This window comes from Erinaceus europaeus, chromosome 14 (genome assembly GCF_950295315.1).
Source record: "Erinaceus europaeus chromosome 14, mEriEur2.1, whole genome shotgun sequence".
NCBI lineage: Eukaryota > Metazoa > Chordata > Mammalia > Eulipotyphla > Erinaceidae > Erinaceus > Erinaceus europaeus.
Window position 1 is genome coordinate 5,606,124 of NC_080175.1, and position 26,601 is coordinate 5,632,724.

Below are 26,601 nucleotides of genomic sequence, written 5' to 3' on the forward strand. Positions count from 1 at the left end.
TTTCCTGGTTCTACAGCAGTTCCTTTCTGAAATTTCTCCTATTTACCTTTGGCCAGTCTTCCATGACTATTTTTATTGCATTGATTATATTTTTCTGCCAGATTGTTGGAGACCTCTTGTCCTTTCCATCTGTTATCTATCTGTACATAGTGTGCTAATGGGTTTACAATGTGAAAGATCAGTCCATCTCAAGTTGAATCTGAGAAGGTTCTCAGAGTCATCTGAAAGTTCAACATTCATTTAGTTGATGAACCAAGAAAGAAGTGATTTGGGGTATTAGCAAAGAAGTAAATTGATGTAGTAGCAAGCTAAGTCTACACTAGTGTTTAATTTCCCTGCTACTGTAATAAAAGCATAATACCATATCATACACAATATCACCATAATTTATGTCCTTTGACATTATTTGTGCCACCGGTTGCTTCTGTTCTTCCTGGTCTAAGTTTTTAAGAGAGTCAACATATCAAAGACTCAACCTATGATCTGTGCATTAAAAATTTTGAGATATTCAATCAATTTTTCCTCCTTCATATTAATTAGTGATTTATATGACTACAAATTAGTGGAAGTGTACATAAATACCATTCCCACCACCAAAATACTGTGTCCCATCCCATCTTCTCCCCCCGGTCTCCACCCAGTGAAGCTGAACTTCCACCCTCACCCCAAACCCAGAGAATTTTACTTTGGTGCCCTACACCAAATTCAGTCAAATCCTGCTTTGAGTTTCCCTTTCTGTTCTTCTTTCTCAACTTCTGTTTACGAGTGGGATCATCCCATACTCGTCATTGTCTTTATGACTTAGCTCATTTAACATAATTCCTTCCAGCTCTATCCAAGATGGGTCAGCAAATCCTAACAAAGGGATTTTTCAAAGTCAACCCAATTGCCAAATAATGTGATTATAGCAATAACTACCTATTGCCTTTTTAAACCCTAAGACAGCAGGAACCTCCCACTTCCTCTGTAGACCCTAAATTTCCCCTCCTCACCCCCCAGTCCTGGAACCTCTAGGGTGAGGCTCACTTTCCAGCATGCTTCTCTGAATTCACACCAAATGATATCGCATCTGCAGATCCCAATGTAGTCAGCACAATGAGTACCATTTCAGCATGCTTCACTTCAAACTGTGTCCAGAGACGCCAGGCATGGAATGTCAACCCTTCTCTCTCATTACTCGGGTGAGACCTTTCCTTTCATAGGATTCTCTAATTCCATTCCAGGTGGTTCACTTCCTAACAAAGTTCCAAAACATACATATAGAACAGGCCCCATGAGATAGAGCATATGTTCACATGTATCCATAAATTAGGGCAAAATATATACCTGAAAACAAGTACAGAATAGTCTGCAGTGAGTCAATATAAAGTTCATAATGAAATAGTGTCTTCTTGGAGTGAGATACCCTCCTCACTCCAAAGCTATCTTTAGCAAAGCAAGGACTGCAAAAGCTGAATAAGGGCAAGAGACTGGCATACTTTAACAATGACTCTTTAGTCACTATCAGGCCACCCCATCAGCTGGGGCCCTAGTCAGGGAGTCCTGAGACTACCAAATAGACTTGATAGGCCTAGACCTCGAACATATCTCTCTCTCCATTGTTACTGGTCATCTCTATCAGGAACAACATAATAGACCCCTTTGTGGGTCCCCATAGGACCTCGCCCTCAACTTGGATCAACGATGGCAGAGAATGTTCCACCCTCTGAAGAGAGGCTGGACAACATACTCTATGCTACACCTGAGGAAGATGGGTCCTGATATTGGGGCAGCTTGGAACATTCCTACTCATGACCACAGAATGTGAGCTCAGATCTATAAGGATGCAGAGGTCACATAGGTTCCTAAGCTGAATATGGGCCCCAAACCAGATCAAATCAATGGAGTTTACAGTCAAGAATATTTATACACATTTACCATATTTGGGAGCTACTCTCTTCCCAGATCCAGCTTTCTGGTCCTTTTCCAAGCCATGATATCATCTCCCCAGACAATAACTTGGATCCACCTACATATCAGATTTCAGGCTCAGGGAAAAAAAGAAAGAAAAAAAAACTAGTATAGTCATAGGCCCTTTGGAATATAACTAAAATATGAGTACTAGCTATCTACAAAATGGAGATTTCCCTAACTCTTCATCTGCACTATTCCAGCCTTTAAGTTTATGATTGTTCAACAATTTGTTTGGCTTTATATGTTAACTCTCTTTTCAGCCACCAGGTTCCAGATGCTAGCATGATGCTGCTTACCTGGACAGACAACCTCACCAATGTGTCCTGGAGCCCCGCTTCCCCAGAGCCCTGCCCCACTAGGGAAAGAGAGAGCCAGGCTGGGAGTATGGATCAACCTGTCAACACCCATGTTCAGCGGGGAAGCAATTACAGAAGCCAGACCTTCCACCTTCTGCACCCCATAATGATCCTGGGTCCATACTCCCAGAGGGATAAAGAATAGGAAAGCTATCAGGGGAGGGGATGGTATATGGAATTCTGGTGGTGGGTATTGTGTGGAGTTGTACCCCTCTTATGTCCTATGGCTTTGTCAGTGTTTCCTTTTTATAAATAAATAAATAAATAAATAAGCATAATACTTGCTCGTGCTTCTCCATCAGCTTAGACTGTCCTTCCAAACTTTCCTGAGATGCCCCTGAACAGAGGGGAAGAGAGACACCTGCAGCACAGTTTCTCCATTTATAAACCCTCCCCTCTGCAGGTGAAGGCCAGGGCCTTCAACCTGGGTCCTGGCACATGGTCATGAGTTTAACCTACTGGGTGCATCACCATCCAGCACCATACTTCATAACTTTCATATCCAACCAGTCATCCACTATGAGTACTTCTGTTGCTTTTATATTTTGGCTATGGTAAATAGTGCAGTCATTAGGCTGTGTGCATATGTCCTACCAAATTAGTATTCTCAATATGAAACCTAGAAATGATATTTCTGGATCATAAGATATGTACAGTTTTATATGGTAAAGGACTCTCCATTCTGTGTTCCATAGAGATCCCAACCCCACAGCAGGATACGCTAACTCCATCATCACCAACACAACACAACAATTCCTGGTTTGTTGCTGTGAGCCATTCTCACTGATTCAGGGTGGTGTGCCATTTTGTTTTATTTTTTGTTTCTCTAGTGATTAGTAATAGAGGGAATTTTTTCATATATATGTGATTCCTCTAAGTTTTTAGTTATATAGTTTGACCTAATTTATTGGGTTGCCTTTTATTTGTTGAGCTCTATAATTTCTTTGTATATTCTCAATATCAATTCCTTGTCACATGTGTTCATTACCACTTTTCACTGTAACCTTAGAAGTCCTAGCCATAGGAATTGCACAAGAAAAAAATCAGACTAAAAGAAAATTAAAACTGCCACTATTTGTAGGTGACAGAATAGCATTTATAAAATACCTCAAAGAATCTAGCAGAAAAAAATGGAAAATTAATAATCAATGTAGAAAAATGGTATGCTAAAACTTAACATGTAAAAATCAATGGCATGGGAGTCGGGTGGTAGCACAGCGGGTTAAGCACAGGTGGCGCAAAGCACAAGGACCGGTTTAAGGATCCTGGTTCAAGCTCCCAGCTCCCCACCTGCAGGGGAGTCGTTTCACAAGCGGTGAAGCAGGTCTGCAGGTGTCTATCTTTCTCTCCCCCTCTCTGTCTTCCCCTTCTCTCTCCATTTCTCTCTGTCCTATCCAACAACAATGACATCAATGATGACTACAACAATAGAACAGCAAGGGCAAAAAAAAGGGAATAAATAAATAATAATAAATATTTAATTTAAAAAATCAATGGCATTTAATTATGCAAATAGAAAAATAGAAGAAATCCAGAAACCAATTACATTTATAGTAGCAGCAGAAATAATTAATCTTAATTGCTTCCCCACTGAACATGTGCATTGACAAGTCGATCCATACTCCCAGCCTGACTCTCTCTTTCCTTCGTGGGGCAGAGCTTATCCAGAGCTTTCCTGGAGCTCTGCCCCACTAGAGAAAGTGACCGAGTGGATGGGAGTATAGATTGATCTGTCAACGCCTATGTTCAGCTGGGAAGCAATTACAGAGTCCAGACCATCCACCTTCTGCATCCCCATAATGATCCTGGATCTGTACTCCCAGAGGGTTAAAGAATATGTAAACTATGAAGGGAGAGGATAGTATATGGAGTTCCGGTGATGGGAATCGTGTGAAATTGTATGCATCTTATCCTATGATCTTGTCAGTGTTTCCATTTTATAAATAAAAATTATTTTTAAAAAACATGTACAAGAGAGAATATCAAGAGATATTCTTAGAAGACCATCTCAAGGTGTGATCCATCAAGGCCAGGAAATAGTGGTGTTTCAATAGAGGATACAATGCAATATGTGAATTCAAAGATGGTGGAGAGAAAGGTTTAGGAAAAATGAAGCAATTCTCTATGAAACTGCAGGCTCCATCAGACAAACCATTGTGAGAATTATTAGGAACTTTGAGGAAGAATAAAGGGAGAGAGGAACAGAGAATATATACAAAGAAGTATAGCAGAAAAAAATTTTCGCACCTGGGCAAACATTCAACACATAGACATTCAGAAACCTGAGCAAACACCTACGTTCCTGAATGCAGAATTGTCTACACCAGGGCACATTATAGTGAAAATATATAAAATCAAGAACAAGTAAAAAGAAATACATACATATATACATATAAATATACATATACATATACATACATATATATATATATATATATATATTGTAGGCTGATACTAGGGAAAGGAACTGACTGAGAGAGGTAGAACTATTAGGCTTTCATCAGATTTCTCATCACAAACACTAGAGGCAAAGAGAAAGTGGAATGGCATATTCAAAGTTTTAAATGATAAGAATTTCCAGTCCGATGTGTGGGGAGAAAATCTTCTACCTTTTTGCTGGTTGGAATGTAAGTTGGGCTAGCCCCTATGGAAAATAGTCTGGAAATCAGAAGTCTAAAAATGCATGTACCTTATGATCCATTAATCCTTCTCCTAGAGATTTACCCAGGGAAAATGAAAATGCATATGTGAAAAGACATATGCACATCTATGTTTATAGCAGAACAGTTTGTCATAGCCCAAACTTGGGAGCAACCCATATGCCCAATGACAGACAAATGGCTAAGGAAGTTATAGTACTTACACAAGGTGGGGTACTATGAAGCTGTTAAAAATGATGATGTCATCTCCTGTGCAATATCATAACCAGAACTTGAAGGTATCATGTTGAATGAGATAAGCTAGAAAAAAGAAATGTCAATACCAAATGATCTCACTTATAGGTGAAACATAAGAATAAAAAAACAGTTAGAAAGGACATAAGGAAACTTAAACTGAGTGTGACATATTGCACCAGAGCAAAGGCCTTTAGGGGAAGAGAGAAAGGGACAGGATGATGGGACATTAGGTAGGGTCCTGGTGTGTCTCCCAGACATTTGTCAAGGGGAGATGAGAGTCTGTCCATGTGTTAAAGACATCACTATAAACATTAGCCTCCTGGTAAAATAAAATTTTTTAAAAAGTTGCCATCTGTGAATATTCTACTCAACTAATTCATCCTTCAGATATGAGGAAGAATTAAAGTTCTTCTCAAGTATACTGATACTGAAGGACAGATGCACCCCCTGCATTGTTCAAAGCTCTATTATTCACAATAGTCAAAGAGTGGTAACAACCTAAATGACCACTAACAGAGAACTGGATTTTAAAAAAAGTAATGGGATATATACTCCAGGGAATCCTACTCTGAAAAAAAGTTGATGTTGGATCCTTTGGGAACGAAATGATGAAATAGGAAGTGATTTGCCTAGCAAAATAAGTAAAGAGAAGAAAAACAGCTAGGAGATGGGTTCACTCTTATGGGGATTTTCAAGAATTTAACCACAGGAATGTGCAAAAAGAATCAAAACAAATAAAGAAACTGTCTCTAAGACTTGTGAAAGCTGTGGGAGGGTAAGGACACAGACCTTGGGGGTGGGTGTGGTGTGGGACTATACTCTGTAATCTTATAATCTTGAGGAACACTATTAATCCAAAAATTTAAAAATTGGGTTTGACAAATAAATAAAATAACCTGTTCAACCAGCAAGATGCTCCCTTATCTTTACATTTACCATCTGTTTTCCTGAACAACTTTCTCAGTTCCTGGAGGGGACAAAACTTAACAATTCTCTCTCTTAGGGTACTGAGGTGATTCTTCCAATGTAACCTAATGTCAACTTACAAAAAAAAACAGATTGCAATAAAATTAAGAAGGTCTGCATGCTTTACGTCTCCATTTAGAAGCGCATCTCAAGGTGTGATCCATCTAGTCCAGGTGGTGTTTTAAAAGATTTGATATGGATTTGTGTGACTATGTTTATGTCATTGGTCTGAAACTCTGGGGCTGGTTGTCAGGAGTCTCCCAATAGGAAATCTTAATATCGGTTCCTTTGTCTTTATCTGTGGCTTAATCTGCATTTGATTTCTGAATTGTAAATAGGTGAGAACAGAATGTTAATGTTCTCTCATAGTCATCGATAAGGAGAAACCAGAAGTGAGTGTTCTTTCCAGATGAGATATTAAGAAGATAATGTTCTTTGTTGTTCCCGATAAAGAGTTGAATTTCCTTCATCACTTTTGTTATATTCTTACCATTTCTTTATTTAACTTATTTTATTGAGAATCTACTGTTTTATCCCCCACCCCCCCACACACACATACACCTATTGACATCTAATCTTTGATAAAGGGGCCCAAATTATTAAATGGAAGAAGGAAGTTCTCTCCAATAAATGGTGCTGGGAAAACTGGGTTGAAACATGCAGAAGACTGAAATTGAAACACGTTAATTCACCAGAAACAAAAGTCAACTCCAAATGGATCAAGGCCCTGGATGTTAGACCAGAAACTATCAAATATTTAGAGAATATACTGTTTATAAAATCAGTTTAGGTGGATTATTTTCATATCCCTGGGGAAATATTCACAAGTGGTGAAGCAAGTACTGCAGGAGTCTCTCACTCTCTTTTCATCTCCCTCTCATTTTTTTTTCAGTCCTATCAAATAAAGAGAAAAAAAGGGAAAAAAATGGATACTAGGAGAAATAGATTCTTTGTGTAGATACCGAGCCCCAGTAGTAACCCTGATGATTAAAATACATACACACATACATACATACATACATACATACGAAAAAGAGAGAGAGAAAGAAAAGAAAAAAGAAAAGGAGAAAGGAATAAGGAAAGACGGAAAGAAAGAGAAAGCCTGAAACCCTGCTTCAACACTCATTAAGCTTCCTTCCTGTAAGTGGGGACAGTGGGCCTTGAACCTGGGTCTCTGCATCTGGTAATGTTACTATGAGTGTTCAGCTAGGTGCACCATCACTGGACTCCAGCTATATCATCTTTTTGCCCAGCTGTCATAATTCCTTGACCACTTTGGCCTTTAGCTCTTTGTTTTCACTTGGGTTTGTCTCAATGGTTCTCTCATATTTTCACATATGGCTTCTGTATTGTGTTGGTGAGTTCTGTTAATTTCCTCAGCTCAATAAATATTTATTTTGCAGACTACTGTTGCGGTTTTCTTCAATGGCTTTACCTATCTCCTGTGTACTGGAATTTTTAAAATTTTTAAAAAAATATTTATTTATTTATTGGATATACACAGAGAGAAATCGAGAGGGGAGCAGGATGAGACACAGAGAGAGAGAGAGAGAGACAGAGAGAGATAGCACTGCTTCAACACTTGTGAAGCTTCCCATCTGCAGGTGGGGACCAGGGGCTTGAACCCAGGTTCTTGAGCACAGTAACATGTATGCTCAAACCTAGGTGCTACCACCTGGCCCCCAGTTGGGAATTTCTTTCAAAATGCTTACGTTGGCACCTTATTGAGGATGGTGAAGAAGACAGAAGACTGTTGCTTCTGTGTCTCCAAAGTGATTTTCATATTCCAGCAGCAGGTGCTGGTGGGGGTCTTAGCTTGGAGGTGCCTGAACCACGACACACTCTTTCAGAGGCCAAGTCCCTTCTGCTGTGCATGGGTTGATCCTCTTTATTTCTAGATTTCTGTCTTCTAGTGACAAGGGTTATTTGTCTCGGCAGTAGCTGGATAACATTTGGAAGTGTCTCACTGGTGCAGAGTCGGAGATGTGATTTGTACAGTCAAGCAGTAAATCATCCAAGTGGAGGCAGTTAGAAGAAATTCTGGGGAGATTGAATCTTGTGGATCAGATCATTTGACACACCCGTGTCTGGGAGGGTTGCCACAGTGCTGAGGGGCCATGGGAATATGCCAGAGCTATGAGGAGTGCGGGTAGCAACCACCAGAGAGAGCTTTAGTGCTGTCAACGTCCCAAGGGTCAAAGCTCTCCATCATGGGTGAAGCTGTCGCTCTGGAGAGCGGCATTCCTGCTGCGGGGGCGGGGGCGGGGGCGGGGGCGGGGTGATGTCGGAGGGAGACCTGCTGCACAGGGGGGTGGGTTTTCTACCCTCAAAGTGTTGTAGAGAGATGAAAAGACAAAAGGATGAAAGCAAAAAGGAAAGAAAAGACAAGAAAAAGACACACACACACACACACACACACACACTCCCTAAAGACAGAACTAAAATTTCCTAGAAAGCAGACTGACAAAAGAGCAATCTTGGGGTCCGGGAGGTGGTGCCCTGGTTGTGCGCACATATTATAAAGAGCAAGGACCCGGGTTCAAGTTTTGCGAGTGGTGAAGCAGTGCTGCAGGCGTCTCTCCTTCTTTCTCCCTTTCTGTCTCCCCCTACCTTCTTGACTTCTGGCTGTCTCTCTCCAATAATGATAAAAATGTTCGAACTCGCACTTCTGGAGAGTGTGCTGCTTTGTCATGTGCAGTCTAGATTCCAGCCCTGCCCCGCCACACTGAAGGAAGCTTTGATGTTGTAGTCAGCCTCTCTCTCTCTCTCTCTCTGTTTCTCTCTCTCTCTCTCTCTCCTCCTTCTCTTCCTCCTCCTCCTCCTCTTCCTTCTCCCACATAAAACTCAGTAAATAAAAAGATTCAAGGGCCAGGAGGGGGCACACCTAGTTAAGTGAACACATCACAGTGTGCAAGGACCCAGGTTCACACCCCTGGTCCCCACCTGCTGGGGGGAAGCTTCATGAGTGGTGAAGCAGAGCTGCAGGTGTCTGTCTCTCTCTCTATTGCTCCTTCCCTCTCAATTTCTCTCTGTATCTTTCCAGTAATAAATATATGTATATAATAAAATAAAAATATTCTAAAGAAAATCACAGAGAATACAAACAAACAAACAGAAAGCTCACATGAACATACACTCACAACACATCACACACACACACACCACACACAAAGAGGAAACAGACTGAAAAACAACCTACACACAGAAATCATTCATGAACACAGGAGAGGAAGAGAAAAGAAAAAGAAAACAAACATGCAAAAACCATATCTGGCAACAGCAGAACACACACACACACACACACACACACACACACACACACACACACGTTGAAGTCAGAACAGGTGGAGCCTTACAGAGCAGGTGGTGAGCCATGGGGTAGGGGTGGGGGTGCTTTCAGACTCTGGTGGATGTGTGCTGGGGTGGGTGGCGCTTCAGTCAGGAGTCTGACTGCTAAGTCTTCTGGTAGGGAAAAGCCACAGTCCCTGATGTGTAGATCTTCTGCAAAGGGAGGCAGACTTCCACCTTCCAGAAGCGCCTGAAGGGGAGCTCTTGGCTATGGTTTCTCTGGAGAAGAAGGTTGTGCCTACAACCTTGAGGCCGGGAATCAGCCTCCAGCATCTCACAGGCAGAAGAAGTGATGGGACACTTAGCTCATCCTGGGTTGAGACAGGAGCTCAGTCTGTCTCACAGTAACTGACGCAGGTTACAAGCTTCAGAAATATCTGCACTCTGAGGGGGGAATTCCTGTGTGGTGCAACTTTTAAACAGGGCGTTGCTGCAGAGAAAGTACCAGATCTTACAAGCCATCATTTCCCTAGTAAAGCACATTTTAAAAGATGGCAAGCCTTCAAGAAGTAAAATACTGTTGCTTCTGTTCAATAACGCAACACAGTATATGTCTATATTTCTGTATATGCTATTATTAATTATCAGGTTATTCTTAGGGTGTAAACATAACTAGACCATGGTAACCGTACTGACCCTGGTCTAAAACCAGTCTGTGCTACCCTGTGAGAGCCTTGGTGCTATGGCATCTTTCCCTCTCCCATCTATTTATTTATTTATTTATTTTCATCTCTTTTTTATTTTTTATTTTTTTTACTTATAAAAAGGAAACATTGACAAAATCATAGGATAAGGGGGATACAACACCACACAATTCCCACCATCAGAACTCTGTATCCCATTCCCTCCCCTGATAGTTTTCCTATTCTTTATCCCTCTGGGAGTATGGACCCAGGGTCATTGTGGGATACAGAAGGTGGAAGGTCTGGCTTCTATAATTACTTCCCCACTGAACATGGGCATTGTCAGGTTGATCCATACTCTCAGCCTGTCTCTCTCTTTCCCTAGTGGGGCAGGGCTCTGGGGAAGCAGGGTTCCAGCATATTGGTGGGGTTGTCTGTCCAGGGAGTCTGGTTGACATCATGGGAGCATCTGAAACCTGGTGGCTGAAAAGAATTTTAACATATAAAGCCAAACAAAGTGTTGACTAATTGTGAATCTAAAGGCTGGGATAGTGCAGATGAAGAGTTGGGGGGGTGTCTCTGTTTTGCAGATAGCTAGTAGGTATGTTTTAGTTATTTTCCAAAGGGCATCTAACTATACTAGTTTTTTTTTTTTTAGCCTGAAATCTGATATGCAGGTGGATTCAAGTTAGGATGGGATGGGACACAGTCTTTTGTTGGTGGGAATGGTGTTTATGTACACTCCTATTAATTTGTAGCCATATAAATCACTATTTAATTAATATGATTGAATGTCTCAAACTTTCTAATGCACAGACCATATGCTGAGTCTTTGGTATGTTGACTCTCTTAAAAGCTTAGAACAGGGAGAATAGAAGCAACTGGCGGCACAGCTATATACAAATAATGTCAAAGGACATAAATTATGGTGATGTTGTGTATGACACAGCAAATCCTAAGAAAGACATTTTTCAAAGTTAATCCAATTGCCAAATAATTAGGTTATAGCAATAACTATTCCCTTCTTAAACCCTAAGACAGCAGGAACCTCCCGCTTCCTCTATAGAGCTTATATTTTCCCCCAGTCCTAGAACCTCTAGGGTGGGGCCCACTTTCCTGCATGCTTCTCTCAAGTCATACCAAATCATATTGCACCTGCCAATCCCAACAGAATCAACACAACAAGTACCACCTCCAGAGACGCCAGGTGTGGAATGTCAACCCTTCATTCTCATTACTCGGGTGAGACCTTTCCTTTCATAGGATTCTCTAATTCCATTCCAGGTGGTTCACTTTCTAACAAAGTTCCAAAACATACATATAGACTAGGTCCCATGAGATAGAGCATATGTTCATCTGTATCCATGAATTAGGGCAAAATATATACCTGAAAGCAAAAGTACACAATAGTCTACAGTGAGTCAGTATAAAGTTCATAATGAAATAGTGTCTACTGAGACTTAGATACCCTCCTCACCTACTTCCTATTACAGTTCCCTTACTCACTCCAAAGCTAACCTCATCAAAGCAAGGACTGTAAAGGCAAGAATCTGGTATACTTTAATGACTCTTTAGTCACTATCAGGCCATCCCATCAGCTGGGGCCCTATTCAGGGAGTCCTGAGATTCCCAAACAGATATGATGGACCTAGACCTCGATAAAATACTGTTGGGAAATTGTGCAGATGCAGTCACATCTGCCATGTTGTCCCCTCAGGCTATTGCTAGTTCCCCGCGAGAGTTGGGACATTCTCAGAGCGCCTGTTCAGCCATGTTGTGCCCTCAGGGCATTGTCTATTCCCCACAATAGTTGCAGTGCTCTGGTTACTCCTCCCCCTTCCCATTCCTGAGAGAGTTATTATCCTACCCTGGAGTGCTATGGTTACTCCTCCCCCTTCCCATTCTCACGAGAGCTACTCCCATAAAAGCCCTTCTTCTTCCGCACCTCACTCTCTTGCCAGCTCTTCACTTCGGTGGTTAGACGCAGGAAAGGTTACTGCGTGAGGTGGCCATTTTTGCTAGCTCCACGTGGCCCAACCTGTTTCTCTCTCACCCAACTCTGAGGTGCCAGCGCAAATAAAGATTTGTGTTCCCTCTTTGCTCCGGATCTCCTCTCTCTCTTCTCTGTGGTGCAGCACGACAAAATACCTCTCCACAATATTCCAGTCATTTCTGTCAGGAACAACACCGTACACCCATATAGGACCTTGCCCTTAACTTAGATCAACTATGGTAGAGAATGTTCCATCCTCTAAAGGGAGGATGGACAACATACCTATGCTACACCTGAGGAAGATGGGTTCTGATATGGGGGCAGCTTGGAACATTCCTACTGATGACCACAGAATGTGAGCTCAGATCTATAGGGATTTAGAGGTTACATAGGTTCCTAAGCTGAATATGGGCTTCAGATCAGATGAAATTGATGGGGCTTACAGTCAACAATATTTATACACCTTTTCCATATTTGGGAGATACTCTCTTCCCTGATCCAGCTTTCTGGTCCTTTGTCCAGCCATGACATCATCTCCCCAGATAATAACTTGGATCTACCTACATATCATATTTCAGGCTCAGGGGAAAAAATAAAAACTAGTATAGTCACTTTGGAATACAACTAAATAGAGCCCTTTGGAATATAACTAAAATAGGCCTACTAGCTATCTACGAAACAGAGACACCCCCCCCCCAACTCTTCATCTGCACATATTTCAGCCTTTAGGTCCATGGCTAACTTTAGGTCCATGTTAACTCTCTTTTCAGCCACCAGGTTCCAGATGCTACCATCATGCCAACCAGACTTCCCAGGACAGACAACCCCACCAATGTGTCCTGGAGCTCCACTTCCCCAGAGCCCTGCCCCACTAGGGAAAGAGAGAGGCAGGCTGGGAGTATGGATCGACCTGTCAACACCCATGTTCAGTGGGGAAACAATGACAGAAGCCAGCTCCCACCTTCTGCATCCCACAATGACCCTGTGTCCATGCTCCCAGAAGAGGGGTGTATGGGGAAGTGATGGGTTACAGAGTTCTGATGGTAGGAATTGTGTGGAGTTGTACCCTTCTTATCCTATGGTTTTGTCAGTGTTTCTTTTTTATAAATAAAAAAATTAAATTAAATTAAAATTAAAAAAGGTCTGTACGGAGCACAGAGGAAAGCACACAGGCAGCAGAGAGATCAGTGTTTGTCCAGGGCACTGCGACATGATGGAGACACTGGGAATGCAAATACTAAAGACACACATTCTTAAAAATAACAAGAGAGACTGCAAGATTAGATCTATTTTAGATGACTCCAAGTGTTTATATTAATTGATACTTTGAGTCCTGATGTCTCAAACAACTGACCAAAGCTCTCTTTTTACAGATTTAGATATTTGTATTCTTTGGCACAGTCGCATGCATCAGGGGAAATTAAAATAATAAAACACATCATATCTATCTTTTAGACTCCAACAAACAAGAAATGGTGGGAGGGAGGGAAAACATAAAGCATAAATCAAGAACACAGAAGAAGGCAGGGCTAGAGAGATTATATAGTGGGTGTGCAACAGACGACCATGGCTGAGGTTCTGAGATCCCAGCTTCAATGGACTGGCCTCCACCATAAGCCAGAGTTGAACAGTGCTCTGGTAAGAAAGAAGAAAGAAAGAAAGAAAGAAAGAAAGAAAGAAAGAAAGAAAGAAAGGGAGAAAAAGGAAGGAAGGAAAAGAAAAGAAGAGAAAAAGAAAAGTGAACAAAAGTAATACAATAAATTTAGGGGACAGGCAGTGGTGCACCTGTTCAAGTATGAACATTACAGTGTTCAAGGACCCAGGTTCAAGCCTCTGGTCCCCACCCGCAGGGAGAAAATTCACAAGTTATGAAATAGAGATGCAGGTGTCTCTCTGTCTCCCTCCTTCTCTATTCCCCTCTCTCCTCTCAATTTCTGTCTCTAACCAATAATAAATAAATAAAATTTAAAAGGAATAAAAAATAAACTATTTTAAAAAATAAATACAGGTCCATGAAGGATGATAAATGATATAGTGGGGGTTGTATTGTTAAATGGGAAACTGGGGAATGTTATGCATGTACAAACTATTGTATTTACTGTTGAATGTAAAACATTAATTCCCCAATAAAGAAATAAATTTAAAAAATTAAAAATAAAAATTAAAAATAAATCAAGTTTATTATCCTACTGCAATCTCTTTCCTGTTAATATCTATCAAACACTTTCTAACGACTTCTTAATCAGCATTTTGACTAAATGTTTAAAACATTACAGAATTATAGGAAACACAGAATATATATCATTGTAGTTTCGCTTTGGCAAATGCAAAACAACAAACAAAAAACCCTCACAAATTTATGGCTAGAAAAACCAGAGGGTTTTGCTTGATCAGATCAAATCACAATTAGTGAAAATATACGAATTCTGAAAATCTGATGTTCATCATTGAAATTCAGGCACATGAGTCTGATTGCAGAGGGTCTATCAAAAAATACACTATTCTAGCCCCCCCACCCCAGTCCTGGAGGGTGATCGCAGAGGAGGGCCTAGTGGGGTAGGATTGTTATATGGAAAACTGAGAAGTGGTATACATATAAACTCTTGGGGCATGAGGTGGGTGACTCAGTCTTTCCCAGGTTCTGCCTCTGTGCCATCCAGGCATTTACCATCCAACTGAAAGCAACAGCTTTTCTCTGTAAACCAGAAGAATATGACCTTTTGAATGAATGGCACTTTTATGGTTATTTGGGTCAAAGACTACAAGGAAATATTCTCACTGGATAAAAAACTACTGGCATCACTTAGTACTAACCAGGGAGCTTGCCCACTGAGGTAGAATTAGATTGGAATTCAGAGTGGGAGAAAACATCTCAATATGGCTCCTCTTGGATTTATCAAGCTAGAGAACTTACAGCTCCTGATGGCTCCCAGCAGCTCCCCGGCGTGTCAGTTGAGATGGAATGTTCCTTCACATTGTGAACCCGCTAAGCCCTGTGCAAAGACAGATAGGGGCTGGAAAGGACCAAGAATCTTTTCAGGCAAAGAATAATAATAAATATGCATGGCTGTAGCAACAGCGGCAGAAATAGATAATGACTAAAAGTTATGAAAAGACATTTTACAAAGAGATGCAGCAGACCCGTATACTAATCAATAGCCCCCCCCCCCCGCCACCCAGAAGTAAATATATGACTGTAGGATGGGCAGTGGCACACCTGACTGAGCACACAGGTTACCGTGGCCAAGGACCCCGGTTCAAGCCCCACTCCCCATCTTCAGAGAAGAAACTTCATAATCAGTAAAGCAGCGGCACAGGTGTCTCTCTGGCTCTCTCCCTCTCTATCTCCCCTCCCCTCTCAACCTATTTTTTATTCTATCAAATAAAAGAAAGGAGAAGGAAAAAAAGGAAAGATATGGCCACTAGCAGCAATGGATTCATTCTGCAGGCACTGTGTCCCAGGAATGACGATGATGGCAATAAAAACGCACATATGACTGTATTCAATATACTTGATTTAGCATAACCAGAGCCATTTAGATTTCCAGAAAATAAACACTTTTAAAAATTTTTTTATTTGTAAAAAGGAAACACTGACAAAAACCATAGGATAAGAGGAGTACAACTCCACACAATTCCCACCACCAGAACTCCATATCCCATCCCCTCCCCTGATAGCTTTCCTATTCTTTATCCCTCTGGGAGCATGAACCCAGGGTCATAGTGGGGTGCAGAAGGTGGAAGGTCTGGCTTCTGTTATTGCTTCGCACTGAACATGGGCGTTGACAGGTGGATCCATACTCCCAGCCTGTCTCTCTCTTTCCCTAGTGGGGCAGGGTTAATATTCTCACATTAGTATGACCTAGAGCAAGATAGTCTTAGAAGTCAATTTGGTCATGAACTTTTTGTGTTTGAATGGCTGTGTTGTATGGCTGTTCACACTGTCTTGAATCGAATGAATCGGTAGTAGATTGTTCCCACCCTTTGGTTCCTATGGATGGTGTTTTGACAAAGAGTGACCTGCCATTTTGTATGGATCTCATTTCATCCTTTTTGGCATGCACCTGGAGGCATTGCCGTTAATGCTAGTTTGACATCTGAGAAGCTGAAACAGTCTTCACAGAGACAGCTGCTGGGATCTGGTACCAGGCACTACATGGGACTGTATGTCCAAGTTCCAGCCTTATCAGTGACAATATAGACGCATACTGCCATCCAAGTGGTTGTATACATGCAGCTGGCGTGCCCATCGCTGCCCCACCAATACTGGACACCGGGAGGGAGTGAAAGCTGGGTAGGCGCACGGAAAAGCTGGTGGAAGAACCAGGCAGGCAGGAAATTGGACCTGGCCCCAGCTGCACCTCAATCAACTATCACACAGTGACCTTCAGCGAGTCCCTGTGTTTCTCTGAGTCATTGATCATCTTACGTCCCAGTCCCAGTCCCAGTTGGGAGAGTCATACAAGCTGAAAGAGGTCAAACAGCCCTAGGGCACTATCAAAGGCTGTTCTTGCCCCAAAGGTATGCTGACCTGTGGCCAACTTGTGCTTTGAAGTCTACAAGCAGAGCAACTGAATGGGTGAAGAGGATGTCCTGTGGATTCTGACTTTGCTATTTCAGGCAGAGAAACAGAGGTCCAGCTGTCAAGCTCACGAGTCCTGGCGTAGCAGCCTGGTCCAGCAGCACCCTCTCTCTCCGGCAGCCCACTGGCCTCGGTGCAGAGGGAGGAGCAGACTGTCTATCTGTACTGACTATATAACCTCAGGCCCCAAGGCTACCACTCTACTGAGGCTCCTGCCAGAGCCACCACAATGGGCGTGCCTAGCACATTCAGCTGGGTCTTGCTGCTCTGCACAGGTAATGCAGTCCTCTCTCCTGCATTCCTCTACAAACCTGATCTTCTTTCTTTTTATTTTATTTTATTTATTTATTCTTGGATAGAGACAGAGAGCAATTGAGAAAGGAGGAGGGGGATAGAGAGGGAGAGACCAAGTGATACCTGCAGCCTTGCTTCACCACTTGTGAAGCTTTCCCCCTTCAGGTGGGGACCAGGGTCTTGAACCTAGGTCCTTGTGCACTGTAATGTGTGCGCTTAACCAGGTGTGCCACTACCTGCCCTCCAAACTAGATTTTTAAACTATCCACAGCAGAAACAATCTCTAGGTGCTCGCTGCCAAGAATGGCTTGTTCCATCATTGGACTAAAGAAGAAAGGGCCAGCAGAAGCATGACATCTCCCTGAGCTGACATCTCTCTTCATTTTATTTGTTACCTTTATTTACTGGATAGAATCAGTCAGAAATCAAGAGGCTAGGGGAAATGGAGAGGCACAGAGTCAGAGGGCTCCTGCAGCACTGCTTAACCACTCACAAAGTTTCCCCTCCTGCAGGTGGAGACCAGGGGACTCAAACCCAGGTCCTTGGGCATTGTCACTTATGCGCTCAGCCAGGTGTGCCACTGCCTGGCTCCTTGAGCTTATCTCTCTGAGCTTTATTTCACTGTTTTCTGGATCTTTGTTTCTGTGGTGACATGACTCTTTGGATCTCTCTGTCCTCCTGCAGCCAACTCTCTTGGTGGTCCTTCTCCTGCCACAAGTGAGACAAGCCAAGTAGGGAATGCACGGGTTTGTCTCAGAGGTCCTCAGCAGTCTAACTAGGGCAGAGGAAGGACACAGGAGCCTTACTGGACATTAGTAGAACCAGTGTGGGACCTGTATGACAATCACGCAGAGTGAGTGGTGTCTCGTAACTTCCTGGAGGAGTGAGAAAAACCTTCAAGAGAAAGTAAAAGGAAACAGTACACACATGGTTTAGGATGCTCTGGAGAGGAGAGTTCTGGTCCACTCAGGCTGGGATGAGATTCTCTAAACACACCAGGAACACCTACTCAGACATTCCATACAAGACCTTACCAAGATTTATGTCATTTAATGCTCTTGACAAATAACTGTATCCTATATACCAACAAGACCAGTTGTCTCTGGTCTAAGATTATAGGTGACTTAATTTTTTTTAAGTCACTATTAGAAATGTATCAACAATTTAATTCCAGTGTTGAAATTCAGTTTACTAAATTTAAACCTTAAGTGCTTAGATTAAAGGAATATATACTCAGAACTGAAGTCTATATATTAAAAAGCTCAAGACATTCAATCTATTTTACCCTCTTGTATTGATTAAATAGCAATTTATAAGACTATAAGTTAATAGGAGTATATATTCTTTCTTGTTGTTGTTATTGTTGTGTTCCTATCTGCTTTTGGTATCAGGGTAATGCTGGCTTTCATAGAAAGTGGAAGGGAGCATTCCTGTGTCTTCAATCTTTTAGAAGAGCTTTAAAAGTAGAGGTATTTACAGAAGCCAGACCTTCCACCTTGTGCACCCCATAATTACCTTGGGTTCATACTCCCAGAGGGTTAAAGAATACGAAAGCTATCAAGGGAGGGGATGGGATACAGAGATCTGGGGGTGGGAACTGTGTGGAGTTGTACCCCTCTTAGCCTATGGTTTTGTCAGTATTTCTTTTTTATAAATAAAATTTTTAAAAAACAAAGAAAGAAGGCAGGAACAAAACCAAAATATAAAAAAATAACAGTAGAGGTAGCTCTTTTCTGAAGGTTTTATAGAATTCTTTTGTAAAGCCACCTGGTCCTGGACTTTTATTATTGGGAAGGTTCTTGATAACTGTTGAAATTTCTTTGCTGTGATTTGTCTGTCTGAGCTTCATAGTACCTCCTGCTTCTGTTTTGGAAGGTTATATGTTTCTAGACACTCTTCAAAGTTCTCTGGCTTGGTGGCATATAGTTATTCATAAAAACTTCACATGATACTTAGTGTCTGTTGTGATATCTCCCCTATTATTTACTATTCTGTTTATTTGAATATTCTCCCCTCTCCCATTTTTTAGTGAGTCTGGTTAAGGGTTTGTCAATTTTGTTTACTCTTTTTTTTTTTAATTTAAGAAAGGATTAATTAACAAAACCATAGGGTAGGAGGGGTACAACTCCACACAATTCCCACCACCCAATTTCCATATCCCACCCCCTCCCCTGACAGCTTTCCCATTCTCTATCCCTCTGGGAGCATGTACCCAGGTTTATTGTGGGTTGCAGAAGGTGGAAGGTCTAGCTTCTGTAATTGCTTCCCCGCTGAACACGGGCATTGACTGGTCAGTCCATACTCCCAGTCTGCGTCTCTCTTTCCCTAGTAGGGTGGGTCTGTGGGGAAGCGGAGCTCCAGGACACATCGGTGGGGTCTTCAGTCCAAGGAAGCCTGGCCGGCATCCTGATGACATCTGGAACCTGATGACTGAAAAGAGAGTTAACATACAAAACCAAACAAATTGTTGAGCAATCATGGACCCAAAGCTTGGAATAGTGGAGAGGAAGTGTTAGGGGGGTACTCACTGCAAACTCTAGTGTACTTCTGCTTTCAGGTATATATTTTGCAGTAGTTTACAGATACGTGTGAACATATGCTCTCTCTCACAGAAACTGGTGTATATCTAGGTTTTGGGACTTTGTTAGAAAGTGAACCACCTGAGATGGAATTAGAGAATACTATGAAAGGAAAGGTCTCATCAGAGTAATGAAGCTGAAGGGTTGTCATTCCACACGTGAAGTCTCTGGACACAGTCTGAAGTGAAGCATGTTGAGGTGGCAATCGTTGCGTTGGTTAGGTTGTGATCAGCAGATGCAATATTATTTGATATGGATTGGGAGAGGCATACGGTTTACTCTTTCAAAGAACCACTGCTTCATTGATCTTTTGTGTGGTTCTCTTATTTTCAATGTTACTTATTTCTGCCCTAATTTTAGTTATTTCTGTCCTTCTGGCTCCTTTAGAGTTCCTTTGTTCCTCTTCTTCTAACTCTTTGGGTGTGCAGTCAGGTTGTTTATTTGAGCTTTTCCTTGTTTCCTAATGTGTACTTATATGAATATGAACTTACCTCTGAATACTGCCTTAGCTGTATCCCAAATGTTTATAGCTCATGTCTTCATTATCATTAAATTCTCAAAACATTTTGATTTCTTCTTTGAGTTCCTCTTTGACCTAGTACTTCTTAAGTAGTGTGCTGTTGAGTTTCCATATTTTGGGACTTTCACTGATTTTTCTGTTGTTTTGTTAAGTTTTAATTTAATTACACTGTGTCCTGAGAAGATATGTAGGATGATTTCAGTGCTCTTGAATTTGTTGACATCGTCTTTGTAGCCTAACATATGATCTTAAAAATATCCTGTGTGGACACGAAAAGAATGTGTATTCTAGTTTCTCATGGTGAAGGACTCTGAAAATGTTCAGAAGATTTTGTTTATCTATTTCTTCGTTTAATTCTATTGTTTCTTCATTGGCTTTCTGTCTAGATGATCTGTATAAATGAAACAGTGGGGTGTTAAAGTCTTCTACTATTACTGTGTTGTTATTGATGTATTTTTGTAGCTCTTTCAGAAGATGTTTGATGTATTTAGGTGGACTCTCATCGGGTGCATAAATGTTCATAATTGTTAAATCCTCTTGGCTGACTAACCCTCTGAGCATTATATAATGTTCATGCCTATCTTGTATTACTTTACTTATTTTGAAATCTATTGTGTGAGTAATGAGAATAACTGTTCCTGCTCTTTTTGTTGTCCATTAGCTTATATGATAGTTTTCCATGCTTTCATTTTGATCTGTTTGTCTTGTTGAGTTAGAATTCCTGTAGATTGCTTATGGTTGGTTTTTGTTTTCTGATCCATTTTCCTACTCTGTGAATTTAGGCCATTGACATTGATTGATATTATGGGTTTAAGGTATTTCAATGCCATTAGTCTACATTTTTCTGCATGTTCTGATATATGGCATGTGTTTGGGTGATGCTGTTCATAGGAGACTTTTTAGAACCTCTTTCAGGACAGGTTTGATGATAGTTGATTCCTTTAACTATTGCTAGTCGGTGAAGGTCTTTACCCTTTCATCCAGTCTGAATGACTGTCTAGCAGGATTAATTATTCTTGGTTGAAAGCCTATTTCATTGAGTGCTCAATAGGTATCTTGCCATTCTCTTCTGACTTTTAGAGTTTGTGTGGGCGAGTGTGCCGATAGTCTTATGGGTATTTCTCTATATGAGACTCTGGTGCCCGAGGCATGAAAGTCTTTTGTATAATCATTATGTTATCCCCCCCTGCCAGTCCCTGGGGTTTCATTCCTCTACAAGGGTATGTTCGCCAATCTTTTACATGACCTTCAGGAAATTCCAGATTCTCATTGTGTTTTTTTCACTTTTGATGTCTTTTCAGCATCACTGTTTTCAGCTGTATGGAGTATAGGTAAGTGCTGACAACATTCCTTGACCCCATCAACATTCCAGGGACTGGAGTCTAAGAGTCAAAGAACTTTTAATCTCACCAAGAAAGAGAGCACTGATAGGGAAGCCAAGAAGCAACATGGGAAAGTTGGATCCAAGGGAGGAAGGACTTCCTCAGAAGGCAGATGACTTGATCAATAGGAATTTAGTCCCCACGATTTCCAGGTCCAGGTCACACATGGACATGTCACAAAATCATTTACTTTACATACTACCAAAAGTGATGCTTACTGAATTGTTCTTCTTCACTTCATCTTGGATGGAACTTGAAAGAATCATGTAAAGTGAGAGAAACTAGAAGAGAAGGATGAATATGGAATGGTCTTACTCATAGGCAGAGTTTAAGAAATAAGAGCAGAAAGTACGGGGAAAATGCAGAACTTGGACCGGGTTTGGTGTATTGCACTAAAGTAAAAGACTTGGGTGGGAGGTGTTTTAAGGTGCTGTTGGTGGAGAAGGACCTAGGCTGAGGGTGAGAATGTACCAACAACTGTATTTACTGTAAACCGTTAACCTCCCTCTTAAAAATGAGGAAGTCAAAATTTTAAAAATTAGCTGACCTCCAAAATGATAAACCTTGCGCATACACATGAATGTACTCTGTCCCTACTATATAATTTTTATTCTATCTTTTTTCTGAGTGACAAAAATAGAAACAAAGTTAGAGGGATGAGAGAAGACACCACATCACCACTCCTCTATCTATAGAGATCCATCACTTCATTTTTGGAGCTGTCCATGGTGCCCCCATGTGGTGTTGGGAATCCAACCCAAACCCAAGGCCACAAAATAGAAAGCGTACATAACCGCTGAATCTATGCCCAGACCATGGAAGGTTTTATATTTACTCTCACTAAATATTTGGAACCTGAAGCATAACTGGCAGAGTTCTGTCACCTTCTTGTAGATCCCTTACGGTGAGAAGTTCTCTTGTGTCTGAGTCTCGTAACCTTCTGGAGGATAAGAATCCCACTAATACTTTTCTGTCCTGTGATAGGTAGAAGTCAACAGGAGGTAGAAATGAAGTGACTGTGTGGGGTTCTGCTCTCCAACCTGGTCATGCTATTGTTTCTCATGCTAGAAAAATGTTTTAATGAAGAAACACTTAATTCTTCCATTTTCACTTGTCAATAACAATTATTCTACTAGTGGGTTGGTTGTCTTGAATAAATTTTTTGAAAAGCAAAACACAGAACTCAGGGTAATTGTACTAAGTGAAATAAGAAAGTAATGATAACTACTGGATGATTTCACTCATGTGTAGTATAGAAGTAACTAAAAACAAACATGCAAAAGAGTGGTGACAATAAAAGTGACATTTAGACTTTGTGAAAACTTTAGAAGCTGGGGGATTGGAAATAAAGTAGGGAATTCCTTTAGTTTAATGGCACTGGAATTTTGATGGCCCATGTGGTGAATCCCATACATACATACATACATACATAGGTGTGAAACTATTAATCCTAAATTCTTGTATCATTAAAGCATGTTAAATTTAACATTAAGACATGTTAAATCAGAAAAAGAAAGAAAGGGAGAAGGAAAAAAGGAAGAACTGAGAAAAAAAAAAAAAGGAAAAAGTCACGGGCCCTCCCTGTTAGTGGAGTTCAGACAAGGATCCGAATGTTTAGAGTGGAAAGTGAAGACAGTGGTCTTGAGCCCTAGAATGAAACAGCTCCTCATGGCCTGACGCTATTTCTCTGGGCTACTGATGTTCTTTTCTCCCAATTTCAGTGCCTAATGTGTGTAATTACACCTTCAGAAAACCATCAGGTATTATCGCCAACTATGAAGGGCCAGAAACGGTCTGTGTCTGGACCATCCAAATAAGCTCTGGTGGAAAAATTGTTCTGAAACTACCTACTATAAGGTGAGTGTAAGGATGTGAGTTTTTTTTTTTTTTTTTGCATTGTTTATTTGCATTTTTTGTTGGGGCTTTATAGGAAAGGTCTGCTTTGGCTTTTTAGTTTACCTTCTAGCAGTCACAAGTCTTTAAACCTGTTCTTAATCCATTCTTATTCTTGCTGGGAATGCTTCAGTTGACTTTACTTCATGAACAAAACTTTATTCTCTTGGACTAATGTTCAAATGCCAGTCATAAGACTACTGGATCTCTTCTCCCATCTCCATCCTATCTAATCACTACTCCTTGGGAGCCACTCAGCAATGCACCTCCAATACTCTGTGTTTGGACCCCAGAGAGTAAACAGCCCCATAAACATATTTTCTACTCTGTCTGAAACAGTCCTTTCACCCCCCTGCCCTGCCCCACACACATACTCATCTACCCACTTCTTAAGGACCTTACATGTTATGTCAGGATTTCACCCAAGAGAAAGCTTCCTCAAAGCACAGCCAACCCTATTTCTGACTCTACACCTGTGAATAGATATTTCTCTCATTTGTATACCTTATTTATCTCAGGTAAACTCTAGATGAAACTTTCAGTTCAATATCACCCTTAGTTATGTCTGTTTTCCAAGCAATGGGAATCTTAAAAGTTTAAGAAAAACATATCTAACCAGTTTTTCACTAAATGAATGAAAAATAAATTACCAATGAGTAAAAGATTAAGGTTACATTAGGTATTCCAGTGTAACAATACTGCATTGCGATCCAAGTGAGGTAGTCACAATTTTTCTTTTGCTTTGTTTTTTTCCTTTTTTCTTTTTTTTTCTTTTGCTCTCTTTGTTTTTCCTTTTCCTTCCTTCCCTCCTTCCCTCCTTTCTTTCTTTCTTTCTTTCTTTCTTTCTTTCTTTCTTTCTTTCTTTCTTTTTTTGCCACAAGGGTTCTCACTGGAGATTGGTGCCTTTACAAGGAATCCACTGCTCCTGGTGCCATTTCTCCCTTTTTATTTGATAGGACAGACAGGAATTGAGAAAGGAGGGAGAAAGAAAGAGAGATACCAACAGCACTGCTTTACCACTCATGAAGCTTCTCCCTTGCAGGGGACCTGGTGGCTTGATCCTAGGTCCTAGATTATGGTAGCATGTGCATTCTACTGAGTCTGTCACCACCCAGCTTCCATTCCACCAGAGATTTTTAACAAGCTAGATATATTTTAGTCAATTCCAAAAATGCCAAGTACAACCTAGAATGATGACTAAGCCTGGAGGCATGTGTGTGATTAAGCATCTTTTTTCCCAAACCTACTACAGAGTTGAATTCCACTAGATGAGACAGGTAAGAGATAATGTGGAGATGGCTCCTCAGAAAAGAGTAGCTAAATTATTTACTAAATTTGACCTAGACACCATGGCATCACGTATTTCTGTGTCGTCACATATAATGGTGAGAGGGACAGGTGTTTCTCAGATTTTCACCTTTATTTAACTCCTTCTTTTTAATGTATTTATATATTTAGGATTGAGAGAGAAGGGAGCAATAGAGAGGGAGAAGGAGAGACATCATCAACACTGCTTTACCACTTGAGAAGTTTCCTCCCCAGCAGTTGGCAACTGGAGGCTTCAGCCCAGGTCTGTGCACTTAGTAACATGTGCATAGTCAACCAGATTCTTGACCACCCAGACCCAATTTATTTATTTATTTATTTTATAATATTTATTTTCCCTTTTGTTGCCCTTGTTGCTTTTTATTGTTGTTGTAGCTATTGTTGTGACTGGTGTCATCGTCGTTAGAACAGAGAGAAATGGAGAGAGGAGGGGAAGACAGAAACGGGGACGGGAAGAAAGACACCTGCAGAACTGCTTCACCACCTGTGAAGCAACTCCTCTGTAGGTGGGGAGCCGAACCGGGGATCTTTAACGCCAATCCTTGACCTTTGTGCCACGTGCACTTAACCCACTGTGCTACGGCCACACTCCCCCACCCAGCTCCAATTTTCACCCTTTGACTCTGTCCCTGTTGTCCTTTCAAAAACTGATAGTGGATCTGATAGTTCTTGGCAGAAAGGAAAGAGCCAGACTGAGCAAGAGCGAACTTAGGCCAAGAGAGCCATGCCATGGTGAGGTGTCCCTGGCTTGATGTCAACTAGGCAGTTTTCATTCTATCCACTGTGACTGCCACATGCTGGTAACCCCGTGAAGAGGATCGTGTGACTGAGGTCTAGAGAGTTAGAAAAGACATGTAGGATACATAAGCAGGCCTGTGACAAACCAATGTCACAATGCTTTTAGCAGAGGGAGGTTGAAGTTCTTCTTGTTTCTGCTCGTCATGGAGACTAAGTTCATTTCAATGGCCCCATCTGCTATGGAATTGGATGGTGAAATCAGGGGAGGTCTCCATATAGTTATGTCTAGACCCTTCTCCCTGACACAGTACTTCTCAAGAAACACTGGTAGGTATTGGTTGAATACTTTCCTTGTGAGGCCTCATAGACAAATAAGTCCAGTGCCTACATTCCTGTTGGCATCCTAAATCACAGGTAGGGGTACCCAGGAGAGGTGAAAGTTACATGCAGCCCAGCTGAATGAAATGTTCCACCAAAGGTAGCAAGGTGCTGGGGTATCTCTCTTCTCATCAAAACGGTGTACTTTCAGTTCATTGTCACGCCAGGTTTGCCTTTTTTTTTTTTTTTTTCAGTATCAGCCACTGATGTAAAAAGGCTGCCTGCTGTATGAAAGGTGATTCTAAACTCTGATGTCTTCCTCTATCCGCCAGGCTCAACTGTGCCAAAGAGAAGTTGGAAATCATGAACGGACCTGTAGGATCTTCTTTCTTGGGGAAGCCTTGTAATGGTGTCAATTTTCTGTATCGATCTACTTCCAATGTTATGACTATCAGATATTCCAGGAAAAGTGGCTTCTTTCCTTCTTTCTTCTCCATGAGCTACTCCAAAATCTAAAATGGTATGTAGATGGGGAAAGGTGTACCTGTTAAATTCTCACTCCAATCCTTTCTTGTCGTGTGGCATGTTCTTTGGGTGATGTTGTATTTCCCGAAGGTTGCATCAAAGTTCTACTGGGTCATTGCAGGGTGAGGGAGCATCACTGTGACCTAATGGCCCCTCTCAGGAACATACACATTTTCTATCTACATATTTCTCATGTCCACATCATGGTTTGGGGGTGATTTCATTCATATGTGCAATCAATACAGTAATTAGAACACATGGTCTGGCAAAAAAAAGGAGTAGCTAAGCTTTCTCTAAGACTTTTTGAG

General features: G+C 41.3%; 1 protein-coding gene across 1 annotated transcript; it reads left to right on the plus strand.

The window, feature by feature from the left end:
- Window positions 1-16,947: 16,947 nt before the first annotated feature.
- Window positions 16,948-26,284, plus strand: SPADH (spermadhesin family member). The gene is made up of 3 exons (XM_007519688.1): window positions 16,948-16,993; window positions 23,215-23,350; window positions 26,101-26,284. The coding sequence occupies exons 1-3, from the start codon at window positions 16,948-16,950 to the stop codon at window positions 26,282-26,284; spliced, it is 366 nt and encodes a 121-aa protein (XP_007519750.1).
- Window positions 26,285-26,601: the final 317 nt, after the last annotated feature.

Excerpts from the sequence above, each read along its gene's own strand:
- SPADH (XM_007519688.1), top strand. The coding sequence starts at position 16,948 with ATGGGCGTGCCTAGCACATTCAGCTGGGTCTTGCTGCTCTGCACAG. Across the intron at positions 16,994-23,214 it reads GGTCTTGCTGCTCTGCACAG|TGCCTAATGTGTGTAATTAC; the intron begins GTAATGCAGTCC and ends TCCCAATTTCAG. Across the intron at positions 23,351-26,100 it reads CTGAAACTACCTACTATAAG|GCTCAACTGTGCCAAAGAGA; the intron begins GTGAGTGTAAGG and ends TCTATCCGCCAG.